General features: G+C 36.6%; 1 protein-coding gene across 4 annotated transcripts in view; it reads right to left on the minus strand.

Moving 5' to 3' along the window:
- The window catches only part of LOC110457042 (extended synaptotagmin-1-like), a 56,973-nt gene that overhangs the window by 14,993 nt on the left and 26,983 nt on the right, over positions 1 to 14,997 (minus strand). For 3 of the 4 annotated variants that reach the window (XM_021508136.1, XM_021508139.1, XM_021508138.1), the window contains 7 exons: positions 13,741 to 13,876; positions 11,752 to 11,828; positions 7,692 to 7,742; positions 3,094 to 3,151; positions 2,558 to 2,620; positions 1,420 to 1,559; positions 866 to 952 (listed from right to left, as the gene is read on the minus strand). In XM_021508136.1, the coding sequence (XP_021363811.1) occupies positions 866 to 952; positions 1,420 to 1,559; positions 2,558 to 2,620; positions 3,094 to 3,151; positions 7,692 to 7,742; positions 11,752 to 11,828; positions 13,741 to 13,876 (612 nt within the window). The remainder of the gene's footprint in view (positions 1 to 865; positions 953 to 1,419; positions 1,560 to 2,557; positions 2,621 to 3,093; positions 3,152 to 7,691; positions 7,743 to 11,751; positions 11,829 to 13,740; positions 13,877 to 14,997) is intronic. The other variant, XM_021508137.1, reaches the window with a different exon arrangement.

Here is a 14,997-nt window from a genome sequence, read left to right on the forward strand (position 1 = left end):
GCACCCAAAAAATCTGTAAAAAAACACCATGTTCATGCTCCGAAAATTGATCCTTGAATATTTTTTTTTAAATATATATTTCTTGAAATTTTCTATACCTGTGTATTTTACGCACCCCCCACTTTGAAGGTTAAATTTCTGGAAAAAAAACTGTGCTAATTACATGGGTTTTTACGGTACTACATGGTACAAGACGGAGAGTATTGCATTGGTGGACGTTGCAGGGTGTGTATGTCTATGTAGGGGATGGGAATTACCTTGTAGGGTGTGTATGTCTATGTAGGGCATGGAGTATTACCTTGCACGGTGTGTATGTCTATGTAGGGGATGGAGTATTACCTTGTAGGGTGTGTATGTCTATGTAGGGGATGAAGCATTACCTTGTAGGGTGTATGTCTATGTAGGGGATGAAGCATTACCTTGTAGGGTGTGTATGTCTATGTAGGGGATGGAGCAGTACCTTGTAGGGTGTGTATGTCTATGTAGGGGATGAAGCATTGCCTTTTGGGGTGTATGTCTATGTAGGGGATGAAGCATTGCCTTTTGGGGTGTATGTCTATGTAGGGGATGAAGCATTACCTTGTAGGGGGTGTATGTCTATGTAGGGGATGGAGTATTACCTTGCAGGGTGTGTATGTCTATGTAGGGGATGGAGCAGTACCTTGTAGGGTGTGTATGTCTATGTAGGGGACGGAGCATTTCCTTGTAGGGTGTGTATGTCTATGTAGGGGACGGAGCATTTCCTTGTAGGGTGTGTATGTCTATGTAGGGGATGGAGCATTACCTTGTAGGGTGTGTATGTCTATGTAGGGGATGGGAATTACCTTGTAGGGTGTGTATGTCTATGTAGGGGATGGAGCATTACCTTGTAGGAGATCTCCTTGAGTTTGTCCATAGTCAGCATGACTTTCCCTAGGAAGTCTCTCGTGAACACATCTTTGTCATACACATTCTAGCAGTGGGATAAAATTTGAGAAAGATTGTAACAACAATAATTTGTTGGAAATAAAATATTCTAGGTTGATTATAAAATCAATTACAAATTGTTGGATCTGAATTTGTTGCCAATTGTGAATATTTTTTTTGCATATGATGAAATCAAATAATGAAATGATGGATTCTTTTATTAGTAATTATTATGTGTACAAGTGGATATGACACAAATTCTGATTAGAATAGTTTTTAGCAGAATTTGTCAATGCTGTGCAACTTTAACAGGGAATCAAACTTTCCAGTGACAATTTTGTCTACACAGTATTCATTATTTCAAAAAACAGATAAAATGGATGAACAGAATGGACCCTCAGTGTTCAATAGGTAGCTGTAACCGTTATTGGTAATAGACCTTGCCTGTTTGGAGGGGAAGACCAACTTGTACAGAACTGTTACAGTACTAGACAAACAACCATTTTTACTTACAATCTCAACATTCTGAGTATCGTCCTCCACCTCAAAAGTAGTGCTCTCATTCCATTTGGGAAACAAAATTTTCTTTTTGACGGTGGTCCTGAATATCTTTTTGTTGCCAAGCAACACTTCACAGTATGGGTCACTAGAACCTGCAGGTTCAATCAATAATGGACAACATTGTATTATAAAAGCTTTTTCAGAAAAAATCATACTGATACAATGTATTTGATTGACAATATCTATAGTTTTGACAAGTGTATTTCTCTTTTCATTATTTTATCACATGACTACAATTTTATGAATTGAATCAACCCATGTCATAAAATTAAAATTCCTTTTATCAATTTCAAACAAAACATCATAATCAAAATCTATCAAAATATAAAGAAAAATACCAAGGTTACCCTTCAGCAATGTTAATCGAAGGTAAAACCTAGAGTGTTCCGAAAGTTGCCTTAACATTTGGTTTGGTTTAGAATTGTTTAATGTCCTATCAACAGCAATGGTCATTTAAGGACGGCTTCCCCTGTGTGCAAGATGCATGCGTGTAGTGTATGCGTGTGTTTTGGGAGGCTGCGATATGTTCGTGTTTGTTTGATAGCGCGGAACTGATGCCGACTTTATAGTGCTACCTCACTGAAACATACTGCCAAAGACACCCAGCAGGACTCCCCATCCCTGTCACATTATACTGACAACGGGCGAACCAGTCGTCCCACTCCTAAATTGCTGAGCATTAAGCAGGAGTAGAAACTACCATTTTTACAGACTCTGTATGTCTCGGCCAGGGGACAGAACCCAAAGCCTTCCTCACAGGGGTGAATGCTCAACTAAAGGCCAAAAGTGAGGCATTATCAAGGAGGACATTAGGAAGAAGAAAGTTGTTTAGAAAGAAGAGAAAATATAAGGTCCCAAATTTAGTCGCCTCTTACGATCATGCAATGGGGGCAGCAGGTACAATTATTACGCCCTACCTACCCTAACAATGATATGTACTGGTATATTATGATAGTTAATTGCAGGTAATTTTACAGGTGTAATGTGACAATGTAACATTATACATACAGTGCGTTATCATTGATTTTGATCCTACATAATCATTAAGGTTTCACACGGTTAGTTTACAACAATTAACGCCCTTTGTTACCGTTCCTGTCCATTGCCATGAGATTCTCTGCCTGAAGGATGGTCAGGTCCACCAGGATCTTATCTACAAACACACCATACACAAACATGGAGATGAGGATAACTTCTGTTAATAATAATAATAATTTGAGGTTCTAAATTATATACTGCTCTATCACAAATTAACCTAGTTCGTAGGTCGTCTCAAAGCGGTTCACAAATTATTATCTGTGCTTACAGAACATTTGGATGATCCCTAGTGATCCATGTCCATATTTATTGTATACAGATTTTTTTACTTTTATGATTAACTGTGATTTTTTAAAGATACTTTCTCTTCACCTAAAATTCAACATTTTCATGATTATACATATTTTGAAGTCCTTTTCTTTATTTCCAAATCAAACATACCACTATATCAATAGTCATGATAACTAATCAGTAGTTGCTGAGGGTACATCAACTTATATACTACTTTGTTAGCTTTTATACTGGTTGTCTGTTGGAAGACTTGTAAAGATGTTTCAGTTTTAATGAGGCAGTGATACATATACTGACCATCAGGGAAGTCCTGTAAGCAAGAGGCCGATCTCTGAGGGTCACCAGGACCACCTCCCTGTAAACAATAAAAAAACATTAATTACACAATCTATATTCTGTTTCTGTTTCTAGAGATAGTGTTGGAGAAATTGATACAACATCACTAGAGTCTTACAGGTTATAGAGTTATAACTATATGCAAGATACAGAAATATAATATGTAAGTAAACACAATATGGTACAATTGTTACAAACATAATTGTTTCAGGTGCAAAATAATGTGCTATAATTTTAGATATAACGAGTTATATTTCCAAATTAAATCCAAAAGAAAAACAGCAAAACACAAGAGGTAATTAGTTTAAGGTATGTGTAATCAATCAAAGTGTTTATCCTAACCCACATGCAGGAAAACCATTATCACATTCACAGCTTCTTACTATAAATATATATGCCTATCCCTCAATTTAAATTCCAGGTCACAAAATGCATTAATTACAAATAAATAAACTGGTAACAACGAAAGTTGTCATTTCAGTACCTATGATGCTAATAAAAGTGATGTTTTTGACTTGGTTATGATTTGTGTTGGCTAGCTGTTCTATATATATTTTTATAAACAAATAGTTTCACATCAGTGTTTTGACAAAGCATATAGTTGGTTTTGCTTTTGGTAAATATCTAATAATTTCGTTATGGTTCCCCTTTTTTTGTAATGTACACAACATCTGCTAGCAGTCATGTTTATCTGCGATAGTTAAGTTTGTCTAATGTAATGTAGGGTCAATCTTCCAATTACACCTATGACATTCCTTACAATGTATGGCAGGGTTAATATCTAGTTCATACTACACCAGTCTCACTGGTCAATTACTGCCCACAATGACCTGCACGTGTCCCTTATAATTAAGGTATGTTTACTGAGGTCTCAGCTATGTTGCTCCAGCCATTACCTGGTGTTAGACCCATATCCCGTGTATACATACAATTCCCTTGTAACCAGCTTAGCAGTACAGAAAAAACAACTACCTGGTACCTGCATTTACATGCTTTTACTACTTCCATCTCAATTCAATAGTATTATACCTAAAATTCCCTCTGGACTATTATGTACAATAAAATTTATCAAAATTATTTACATAATAATTACATTTACTCAAGTAATAATTAAATGATGATATATACCTGTATATTTAAACTTTGGTCATAACTAAGATAAATAGTCATGACTTTCGCTAATAAGAACCATAGAATATTTCAAAATGTTGATTGTTTTGATTTTATTTAACTACCCAAACCTAAATGCAAACGCAACATATTGTAACAACATGTAAAAAAAAATTGTAATTTTCCTGAAAATAAATCAATCACCATATTTTAACTGCTTGTGTACCTCATCTTTTGACTAGCACATGCCAGAACGAATACTAGAACTGTATATAAATATATAGATATAATAGACATGCAAAAAGGAACGGTGTCATGCAAACAATAATACACCTCTCATCCACAACAAAAGGTTATCTCCCCTTCCACCAATCTGAACCCGTTAGGACAAATACAAATAAGTACTTTGGTAGGCAGAAAAGTCAAAACAAAAGAATATAAAGGAGTCCAATCAACATGTATTGTTTTCCACAGCCAATGGTCATGAATTCTCAACTGAAATCAACCTGGTCTAAATTTTTAATTTAATGAACTTCAGAAAATAAAATTGCAAACATTTTTTTTTATTTATGTTTAAACTGCATTTAGTAGCACAATTTTCTTTTGGAATGACACTTAAAATACTGTAAAATATGTATATTTTCACCTTTGTGAACTGGCAGTGCCTTTTCCAAGGTACATACATTTCCGCACTAGCAGTATTAATACCTGTATAAGGATATTTTGGCACTAGCAGTATAACTATTAGGCGGACCATATTTTCGTATCAGCAGTATAAATACCAAGGTAAGTAAGTTTTTGCACTAGCAGTATAAATATTTGGTTAGGTATATCTTATACTAGCACGATCAATACCTAGGTATCTTTTTACACTAGCAATATTATATATATACATCAACATCTAATGTGTTTAACTATGGGTAGATGTGATTTAAGTGAAAGGGCAAACAAAAAATTGGTGTGCGGAAACTATAATAATAGTTTACAATGTTGAATTGGCAAATAATAAGCTATTTAACCAACAAAATAAAATTCTTTAACTTTTCATCATTGATATCATTGGCTAAATGTATTACCGATATTAATGAGATAATTAATTCACAATACTAATGTCCATCCTGTTCCACCGTGTATTATTGTCACCCATTTGTATATATATGTATTCTCTACACTGTATTGTTTATGAAAATAAAACAATTGTCATTGTCATCCAAAGCTTTGTTGTATTTGCCCCAGATCAACAATGTAAACAATATGTCTGGTAAGAGGAGTTTTTATCTCTTATTTATATAATACCTCTGGCATCATAACATCTGACGTCACATCGTCATCCTATTTAAATAGGTCAACACTTCGATAGTGATATAGGATTCATAATTATATACAAAATTACATCGAAAATTAGATTGAAATTGAATAAGATGACAGGTAAAAACAAAATCTTATTTTATTGTTGAGCATGAAAACAGAGAAAGGATGAAACAATGAATGATACAAATTTCTATATTTAATAAATTTCTGAAATATTGAAAAAGATTTTACCAGGGAATAACTTATATGGTCATTAGTTCAGCCTTAATGTTACTTTAAGTGTTTTACTTCATGGAAACTCAATGTAAAGTATTTGTTTGGTATAAGAACTAATATTCAGTTAATTCTTAGTGCAAGTAAGCTACTACAGAAATCTATACCGTCTCCATCTATATCTTTGGAGCTAGGCAGTATAATATACACGGCAGCCAATTATCTGGGCCCAGGAATTACAGTATCACATACAAGTTTTTTATGGTTAAATACACCTCTTGAAAGTTGCAAAGATTTGGTCCATGTACCAGGAATACATTAAAGTTTTTACAGATAATGGGGACTGGATGGTGAAAATGAAGATGGGGTGGTTAGAGTACACAGTGGTACACAATAGACAGGTTTACAGTAGTAGTAGTACACCAATGACCACATGCTAATTAATACAGACTACATGGATGTCAGATTATACAGGTCGGCAGCAGATCCAGGCTCAGTCTGGGAGGGTACCGGTAAAGAGACTCGGAAAGGGGGTTGATAAGAGATCAAAGGGAAGGTGGTTCAGGTCCAATAGAAAGGGCCAAGGTGATTGAACCTCCGAACTAGCTATAGGGTAGTAATTCTTGATCAAATGAAATGTATGTGTGAATAAGCTTTACGGTACATGTATCTAGGGAAATTAATTCAAAAGAGTAGAAGTAAATGTCTGCATTTTAAAAAAGAAATAAGGAGTGTTTTTAGTGAACAATATCTAGGTCTACTTGAGAGGATTTGATGATCTGAGTTAGGAAGTGCTAACTACTGGTGCATTATTTTGTCTAGGACCTGAAAAAACAAAATTTTCTAGCAAGAATAGTATTACATTCCTCACACTCCTTGAATTTTACTGGATATGTGTCCACAGCTCTACATGTTAACTTCAATAAACAAGAGGCCCAGGGGCCTTAATAGCTCACCTGGTATTTTATTTTTCAATTTAAAACCTGCCGAGTACCATTCAGGTTTATCAAAGGAACAAAGTTGCAAGAAGAACTACATATAAATCTGTTTTGGTGGGAAAGACACCAAGAAAATGAGTTTCCATGTTATGTCCCAATTTTTCTCTATTTTCTCTATTTCCCCTTACATGCACCTTTTTATACAAATTAAACAAATTGAGTTTTTTCCCCCTAAGCATGCTTCAAACCACATTTGGTTTAAATCCCCCTGCTCCTCTGCCTGGTTGGGGAGGAGGGGGGGGGGGCACATTTATAAATATTCAATTCCCTTTGCCCAAAGATTCTCTAGAACAAGTTTGGTTAGGTTAAAATCCCTTCAACGACGAAGGAGTAGGATCTTTAATATTTTCCTCTATTTCCCCTAATGGGCCCTATCATCTGTTCTGCCCCAAAGAAGGGGGTCCACACACTTCAGTTTAAACAAAATTGATTCTTTTGTCCAAAGATGCTCTAGAACAAATTTGGTCAAAATCCTTCTATTGGTTGAGAAGAAGAAGATTTTTAAAGATTTACCTATTTTCCCCCTATTTGGCCCCGCTCCTCTGCCCCCAGCGGGACCATACGCTCCGTTTATACAAAACTGAGAACTAGTAGAGTTTTAAAAGAAAAAGTTGACGGACGACGGACACCGGACGCTGCGGCATGGGATATGCTCACTTGGCCCTTCGATTCAGGCCAGGTGAGCTAAAAATGTATATAAGGAATTTAGAGACTAATTTTTTTTGATATAGCTGGATTCTGGTGTCATATTCAGGTTAAAGTTGAGGTGTTCGTTGGCTATTAGAAGGCGGGATAGGTTGGCTATTAGAAGGCGGGATAGGTGAGCATATGGTGTCGTCTAAATTACTAAACCCCTCCCGGAGTCACTGGATCTACAACCACTGGCGTTAGCATGAGTGGGATGCAATGGCGAAGGATGAAGTTTACCCGAGTAGCGTCCTCAGTGATGGAATGATGGGAAGGTCTCAGGGTATGAGGCTGTTCACAACAAAATACAAGTTAGACGTGACAGACTTAAACACAGTGTGTGGTACAGTGGAGAAAAATGACACTCGCAGTTGAGCAGAATGATGACTTAATACTCTCACACAGCAGAGACAAGTAAATGATTTAATACTCTCACACAGTGGAGACAGATCAATGATTTAAAATCCTCACACAGCGGAGACAAGTAAATGTTTCAATAGTCTCATACAGCAGAGACAAACACTCACACCCATTCATGCCATTACAGAAAGATTTCCACAGATCAAATGTATGATGTTATATCTGTTGCAACTTTAGTTTTATCTATATTTATGTATATCTATACATCAGAATTATACAATATGCTATGCATACAGAGGAATGTCCATTCTAGTGTATACGATAGTTTAGAGTTGTATCAAGTAGTTAGATGTCATAGCTAATACAGTATGCCTGATGGAAATAGTTCTTATATGTGTTACACAGCTGAAATGATATGACCTGTAAAGATGTATATTGTACAAGTAGACCTATTAATTATATTTAATATATATATTTCTACAGAAGCAGTATGCATTAAATGTATATAAGACTTAGGAATGTATTACAAAACATATTAAAGATAAAAGATATAAAATGTACGTTTATTTCATGTCAATTTAATAAAAAGATCTAAAATCTTATTACAGATTAATTTATATTAATCATTCTGGTAATGCATAATTAATGTGTGATACAAAACTAATCAGGTTCAGAAAAATATAGTGAGCAAATGGTCTGATTTATGGTAATACTTACTGTTTTTGCTGTAAGCCTAGCATGTATTATTACTACCAGGGTATAGGTAACTGTAACAGACTGTAGGACCTTGGTTTGATACATGTACAAATGTAGCATAGTGCCAGCCGTTTTAATCATAGTACCTAATGACCGACTTCTACTATTACGCTAGACAAAGTCTTACCGGTACACCTATTTTCCAGCAACACTACAAACACACATTTTAATATGCATTTATTTCACCAATGAAAATATTCATAAAGTTTGTACCATTTTTCTTTTTTTATAAGTACCATATTTGCCATACTTAATATCTAAACATACCAGTAAAGAATGTCGTAATGTTGGCAGTGCACACAATAAGATCCCTTTAACATCTACGTTGTGCAGGTAGAGAATAGAATCATACATCATAAATGGTTACTGGGAAGGTATGTGAATGTGAGGAAATATTTGGTGTTCAAAATGTCTGGATCCAACTCGGATAAATTAGTACGAAGGGAACGTAAACAAAACATCATAGACAGATTTTATCACCCAATTTTGAAAGATCATGGAACAGTGTTGTTGGTACCTAGTTTCTTTTCTTTGTTTTCGTTATTCTTTAACCAGCACATCCATGGGGGAGTCATACAAAGCAAGTTACAAAGATTTGATTTGTGAGAGGCATGGTCTATGCTTGTTTTTTCTATCCCCTTCAAACTGAAATATGGTTAAATTCCAAGGGAATCATGTATATTAAGTTTAAACATGATCCTATTGCTAGTTTCTCAGAAATAGCAATAACAAAACTTGTTCACAGACACATTGACTGATCAACCAATGCTGGACCATGGACAGAAAGTGATTTCACAGCCTACCACCTGATAAGTGTGTGCTCAAAGTTTAACTTAGCCAAAACCAAAATAATGTGTTTACACAATTTGTTTTTGTAAATTGTCAATCTTCATTTTCTACACCTAACATCACATATGTAAAAGTAATGCTGGAAAAATAAATATGTAGGACAGTGTGACACACAAGGAACTGAGGCATGGTATATCATCCCTTATTGCAGGGCCATGCTACACTTGTGGACTGATAATAAACTGTACAACAAAACTGTATGTCATGTATTGATAGGCTATAAAGTGACACTACTTATCTAGCACTACAACATCAGGATTTATGTTTGATTTTGTCTTTACCAATTACATAGAAAGATAAACAAGTAACACAACCTATATGACTTGTCCAATTGCTTTCTGTTTTAATGTCTGCAAAACATGTAGCTTAACAGACAGGTGAGTGTATTTGTGACAATTGTCTCCAGGTAATGGACATCCATGTACCTGTCCAGTTGTGGTTCTGAACAGTGTAACTAGACTTCCACATGGACACACCAGACAACATAATCACACCAGTGTATGCTATTGTAAGACACATACACAGTTCTCCTAGTGAACACCAGAGTATATTGTATATGTTAATGAACAATAAATACACCGTCAATCACATAAACATACCAATGGTTTCAGTGCACATTAATCCCAGGCAATTAATCCTATAAACAAACAAGACTTCTTCATGGACAAGAAACCTGTACTTGTTATAACATTGCTAGCAGAGTATAACATGTAGTCCTTGGGATGTGCATGCCTCAATCATCAGGCAGTACATACTAACATAAGACAGCTTACATAACTTAATGGAGAGCATAAGGCATATACTTACACACAGTAACAATGCATCAGGACACACAGTACACACATCAGGACATACAGTACCCTCACATCAGGACACACAGTACCCACACATCAAGACACACAGTACCCACACATCAGGATACATAGTACCCTCACATCAGGACACACAGTACCCACACATCAGGACACATAGTACCCACACATCAGGACACACAGTAACAACGCATCAGGACACACAGTAACAACGCATCAGGACACACAGTACCCACACATCAGGACACACAGCACCCACACATCAGGACACACAGTACCCACACATTAGGACACACAGTACTCACACATCAGGACACACAGTACCCACACATCAGAACACATAGTACCCACACATCAGGACACACAGTACCCACACCTCAGGACACACAGCACCCACACATCAGGACACACAGTACCCACACATTAGGACACATAGTACCCACACATCAGGACACATAGTACCCATACATCAGGACACACAGCACCCACACATCAGGACACACAGTACCCACACATTAGGACACACAGTACCCACACATCAGGCCACACAGTACCCACACATCAGGACACATAGTACCCACACATCAAGACACACAGCACCCACACATCAGGACACACAGTACTCACAAATCAGGACACACAGTACTCACAAATCAGGACACACAGTACTCACACATTAGGACACACAGTACCCACACATCAAGACACACAGCACCCACACATCAGGACACATAGTACTCACAAATCAGGACACACAGTACCCATACATCAGGACACACAGTACCCACACATCAGGACACATAGTACCCACACATCAAGACACACAGCACCCACACATCAGGACACACAGTACCCACACATCAGGACACATAGTACCCACACATCAGGACACACAGTACCCACACATCATGACACACAGTACCCACACATCAGGACACACAGCACCCACACATCATGACACACAGCACCCACACATCGGGACATACATAACCCACACATCAGGACACACAGTATCCATACATCAGGACACACAGCACCCACACATCAGGACATACAGAACCCACATCAGGACACAAAGTACCCACACATACAGGACACACAGTACACACATATCAGGACACACAGTACCCACACATCAGGACACACAGTACACGAACATCGGGACACAGTATCCACACATCAGGACACACAGTACCCATACATCATGACACACAGCACCCACATATCAGGTCACACAGCACCCACACATCAGGACACACAGGACCCACACACCACACAGTATCAGCTTATTAGGTCAAACATCATGGCATTTAAACATCTTAGTAGTACTGTTAATTATATTCCACAGAATTATTATGTAATTAACATAGTAAAAAAACAACTCCAATAATCTGTGACAAATTCCGGGGAGGTTAAATTAGAACAGTCAAATCAAAGAGTGTATTGTACTGATCACTACTTGTTACAAAGATAGCATGGGGCAGGGATATAATGAGATAGACAACATCTTGACCGGTACTTACAACAGACGAAGGTGACACCAGGTCCTCTGTGTACAGGTAGTCCTGGGGAGCCCCACTACTGACCAGGCGGTACCGCTCTACAACAGCAACACCCACTTCACACACAACATCTATACAACAGGTCTCAAACAAGTCTCAAACAAGTATCAAACAGGTCTCAAACAGGTCTCAAACAGGTCTCAAACAAGTCTCAAACAGGTCTCAAACAGGTCTCAAACAAGTCTAAAACAGGTCTCAAACAGGTCTCAAACAAGTCTCAAACAGATCTCAAACAGGTCTCAAACAAGTCTCAAACAGGTCTCAAACAGGTCTCAAGCAAGTCTCAAACAAGTCTCAAACAGGTCTCAAACAAGTCTCAAAAATGTCTCAGGGTGACCACTACAACATTAACTATTCTAGTCTTGTCATGAAGTCATATTTTGATTCAGAGTCAATATGGTTTGTTAACATGATTCATTCGCCCCAAGTAGATTTAAACAATCACATGGGTGAGTGGCTTTTTTGGAAAACTTTACCAATCCTTAAAGCATAGCAATTACACCTTTCATGGGATAGAAGACAACAGGTAAGTGATATAAACGGGTCATCTAGATAAATCAAAGGGTAAGCCTGATAATCTTATTTGAAATAATGAAATGTCTGTATCTTAATTTTACTGCATTTATTTCCAGCTTAAGTAAATAGTTATGTACAATTAAACTATAGTGTAATACAGGTACATGAATACCATTATAGGTGATTTATTATAGTTCCATCCTAGATAGGATTGGGAATTAACCCATTCTCATGCCAATACAACATATAAACAACAAACAATATGATGCTATCATTTCCACTGTAACATAACAATTAACAAATATTAGTTCTAGGAACTGTTACCATGGTTACCTCCATAGATCCAGTCTCATGCAAATATTTCAAGTAGGCATCTGCCTGAGAATTGTTTCGTGGGCAATATTACTATCCTGATTGAAAACCAAAAAGGTATTGTGTGATTATTTTGCTAAAAGTGCTTTGTTATAAATATTTGCTATCAAATGCAAAGTTATCTTAACTAGAGAAAATGTGAGCAAGCTCACAAAGATATAGCTCCTGCTTGCGCTCACAAAGATTCTAGAGCATTTTTTTTTTATATTTTCAAGGACCATAGTTCCAGCGGAAAAAAATGTATCTCAAATTCCTTTCTTTTACTTTGTCAAGTTACAAAAAAATCAAACAAAATGTGAAGAAGGAGTTGTGCTCACAAGATTTTGTGCTCACAAGATTTCAAGGGCCATAACTCCAGGAAAAAGTAGTTGAATCGTAAATTCCTTTCTGCACATCTACATATATACAACGTATTTCACATTGTAAAGTTACAAAAATTCCAAAACATGGTTAAGGAGTAGTTGTGCTAACAAGGATCATGGACAGAAAGACAGACAGGGTGATTCCTAAATACAAATGTTCCCCACCAAACTATTATCCCAACCAAACTTCGTTTATTGGGGTATACATATCATAATGATATTATATTGTTTAGTTTTCTAAACATCTTTATAATTAATATATTACCAACCTTATTAATCTGAAAGAAAATTGATACAAAATTATGAAATATGATAATACTTGATAATTTGAAAATATCTGTACAACAAGAGTGCTCCTGGCACCCTTGCAAATTAGTTTCATTGACAATTTTCTGTAAATAGTAATGGTGATCTTGAACTTGGAACCTTGACATTTAAAATTATCCAAGGTATATGCAAAGAGTTGGGTAAAGTTTGATCAAAATCCGTTTCAGAAATTTAATTAAAGATAACACTGAATGGGGATGGGACAGATGTGGGTAACATTTGATTCCCCTCCCCTTACTAATAATCAACATAACATGACACAAGGTGTATACATGTTTAACTTTCCTTCACTTCTTTGCTGAATAATGTTGCTTGAAGCAGTTTCTGCCATGTGTCTAAAACACGCAACCACATAAAATGCAAGTTTACCCACCTGATTTTGCGACAGAGGAGATCGGTCGGAACACGACGGACACAGTGATCTCTCCGAAGGCAGAGTCTGTAACGTAACCTTCTGACCGCTTGTTGTAGCCAAGGGTGATACCCTTTTTCAGGAACCCACTCTCACCCTGTAAGTACAATCAACAACATGGATACACTACAAGTATACTACAACTACACGCAAGGGTATGGCTAATATATTGTTTTGTTATCAACGTAATTGTCTGTTATTAGATATCTGAAAATAATCTATGTCTTATTTCCATTAACAAAACTCCACAATATGTACTGGTAATGAATCACAATTATTCTTTTAACCTGAAAATATCTTGTTGATGTTGTTGTTTCTGTACAAATCTAACTAGAACTAGAACACTGACAGGTCAGTAAGGGCCCCGTCTTTAGGCAATATAACCCCCATAACCATCAAGAAGCAATCTGCCCATAAAGCTGAGCTTTACGTTTGATATTTGGACTTCAAAAAGAATCACAAGGAAGCAAAATATACATTTTTCATGTACTATGATGTGAGTCTTGTTTCCTTCCACCTCTATATTTGCTGGGCTAACAGAAATGTAAATACCTGTGCAATACTCATTTGTTAGCTTTGATTTGTTTTATTTCACCTTTTATACCTCCTCCATCATGAACCAGGGTCAAAGTCAGAGATCCACTTTGCCTTTGACCTTTGGATCCAAATGACCTTGACCATTAACCCAGTGACCCTGATCTTTGGTCAGTTGACTTATTCTTTTATTCTTGCTTCTTAATATCATAACAAAATGTTCATCAGTGAAAAATACAAAACTTGACCTTGACCCTTTGGACCCCATAACCTGGACCTAAGGTCAGTTGACTCAGTGTTAAGTTCTGAACAACATTGCTTCATAGTGTCATAATAAAATGTTCATCAGAGAAAAGGTACAAAATTTAACCTTCACCTTTGACACAGTGACCTTGACCTTTGGTCAATTGACTCCTTGTTTAATTCTGAGCTACATTGCTTCAAAGTGTCATAGCGAAATGTTCACCAGTAAAAAAATACAAAATTTAACCTTGACCTTTGACCCAATGACCTTGACCTTTAGTCAGTTGACTCCTTGTTTTATTCTGATCAATTTTGCTTCATCATGTCATAACAAAATGTTCATCAGTGAATGCAAAATTTGACCTTGGCCTTTGAATCTAATGACCTTGACCTTTGAATCTAATGACCTTGACCTTTGACATCGACTTTTTACCTCAGTAT

This window comes from Mizuhopecten yessoensis, unplaced genomic scaffold, assembly GCF_002113885.1.
Source record: "Mizuhopecten yessoensis strain PY_sf001 unplaced genomic scaffold, ASM211388v2 scaffold8995, whole genome shotgun sequence".
NCBI classification, from domain to species: Eukaryota; Metazoa; Mollusca; class Bivalvia; order Pectinida; family Pectinidae; genus Mizuhopecten; species Mizuhopecten yessoensis.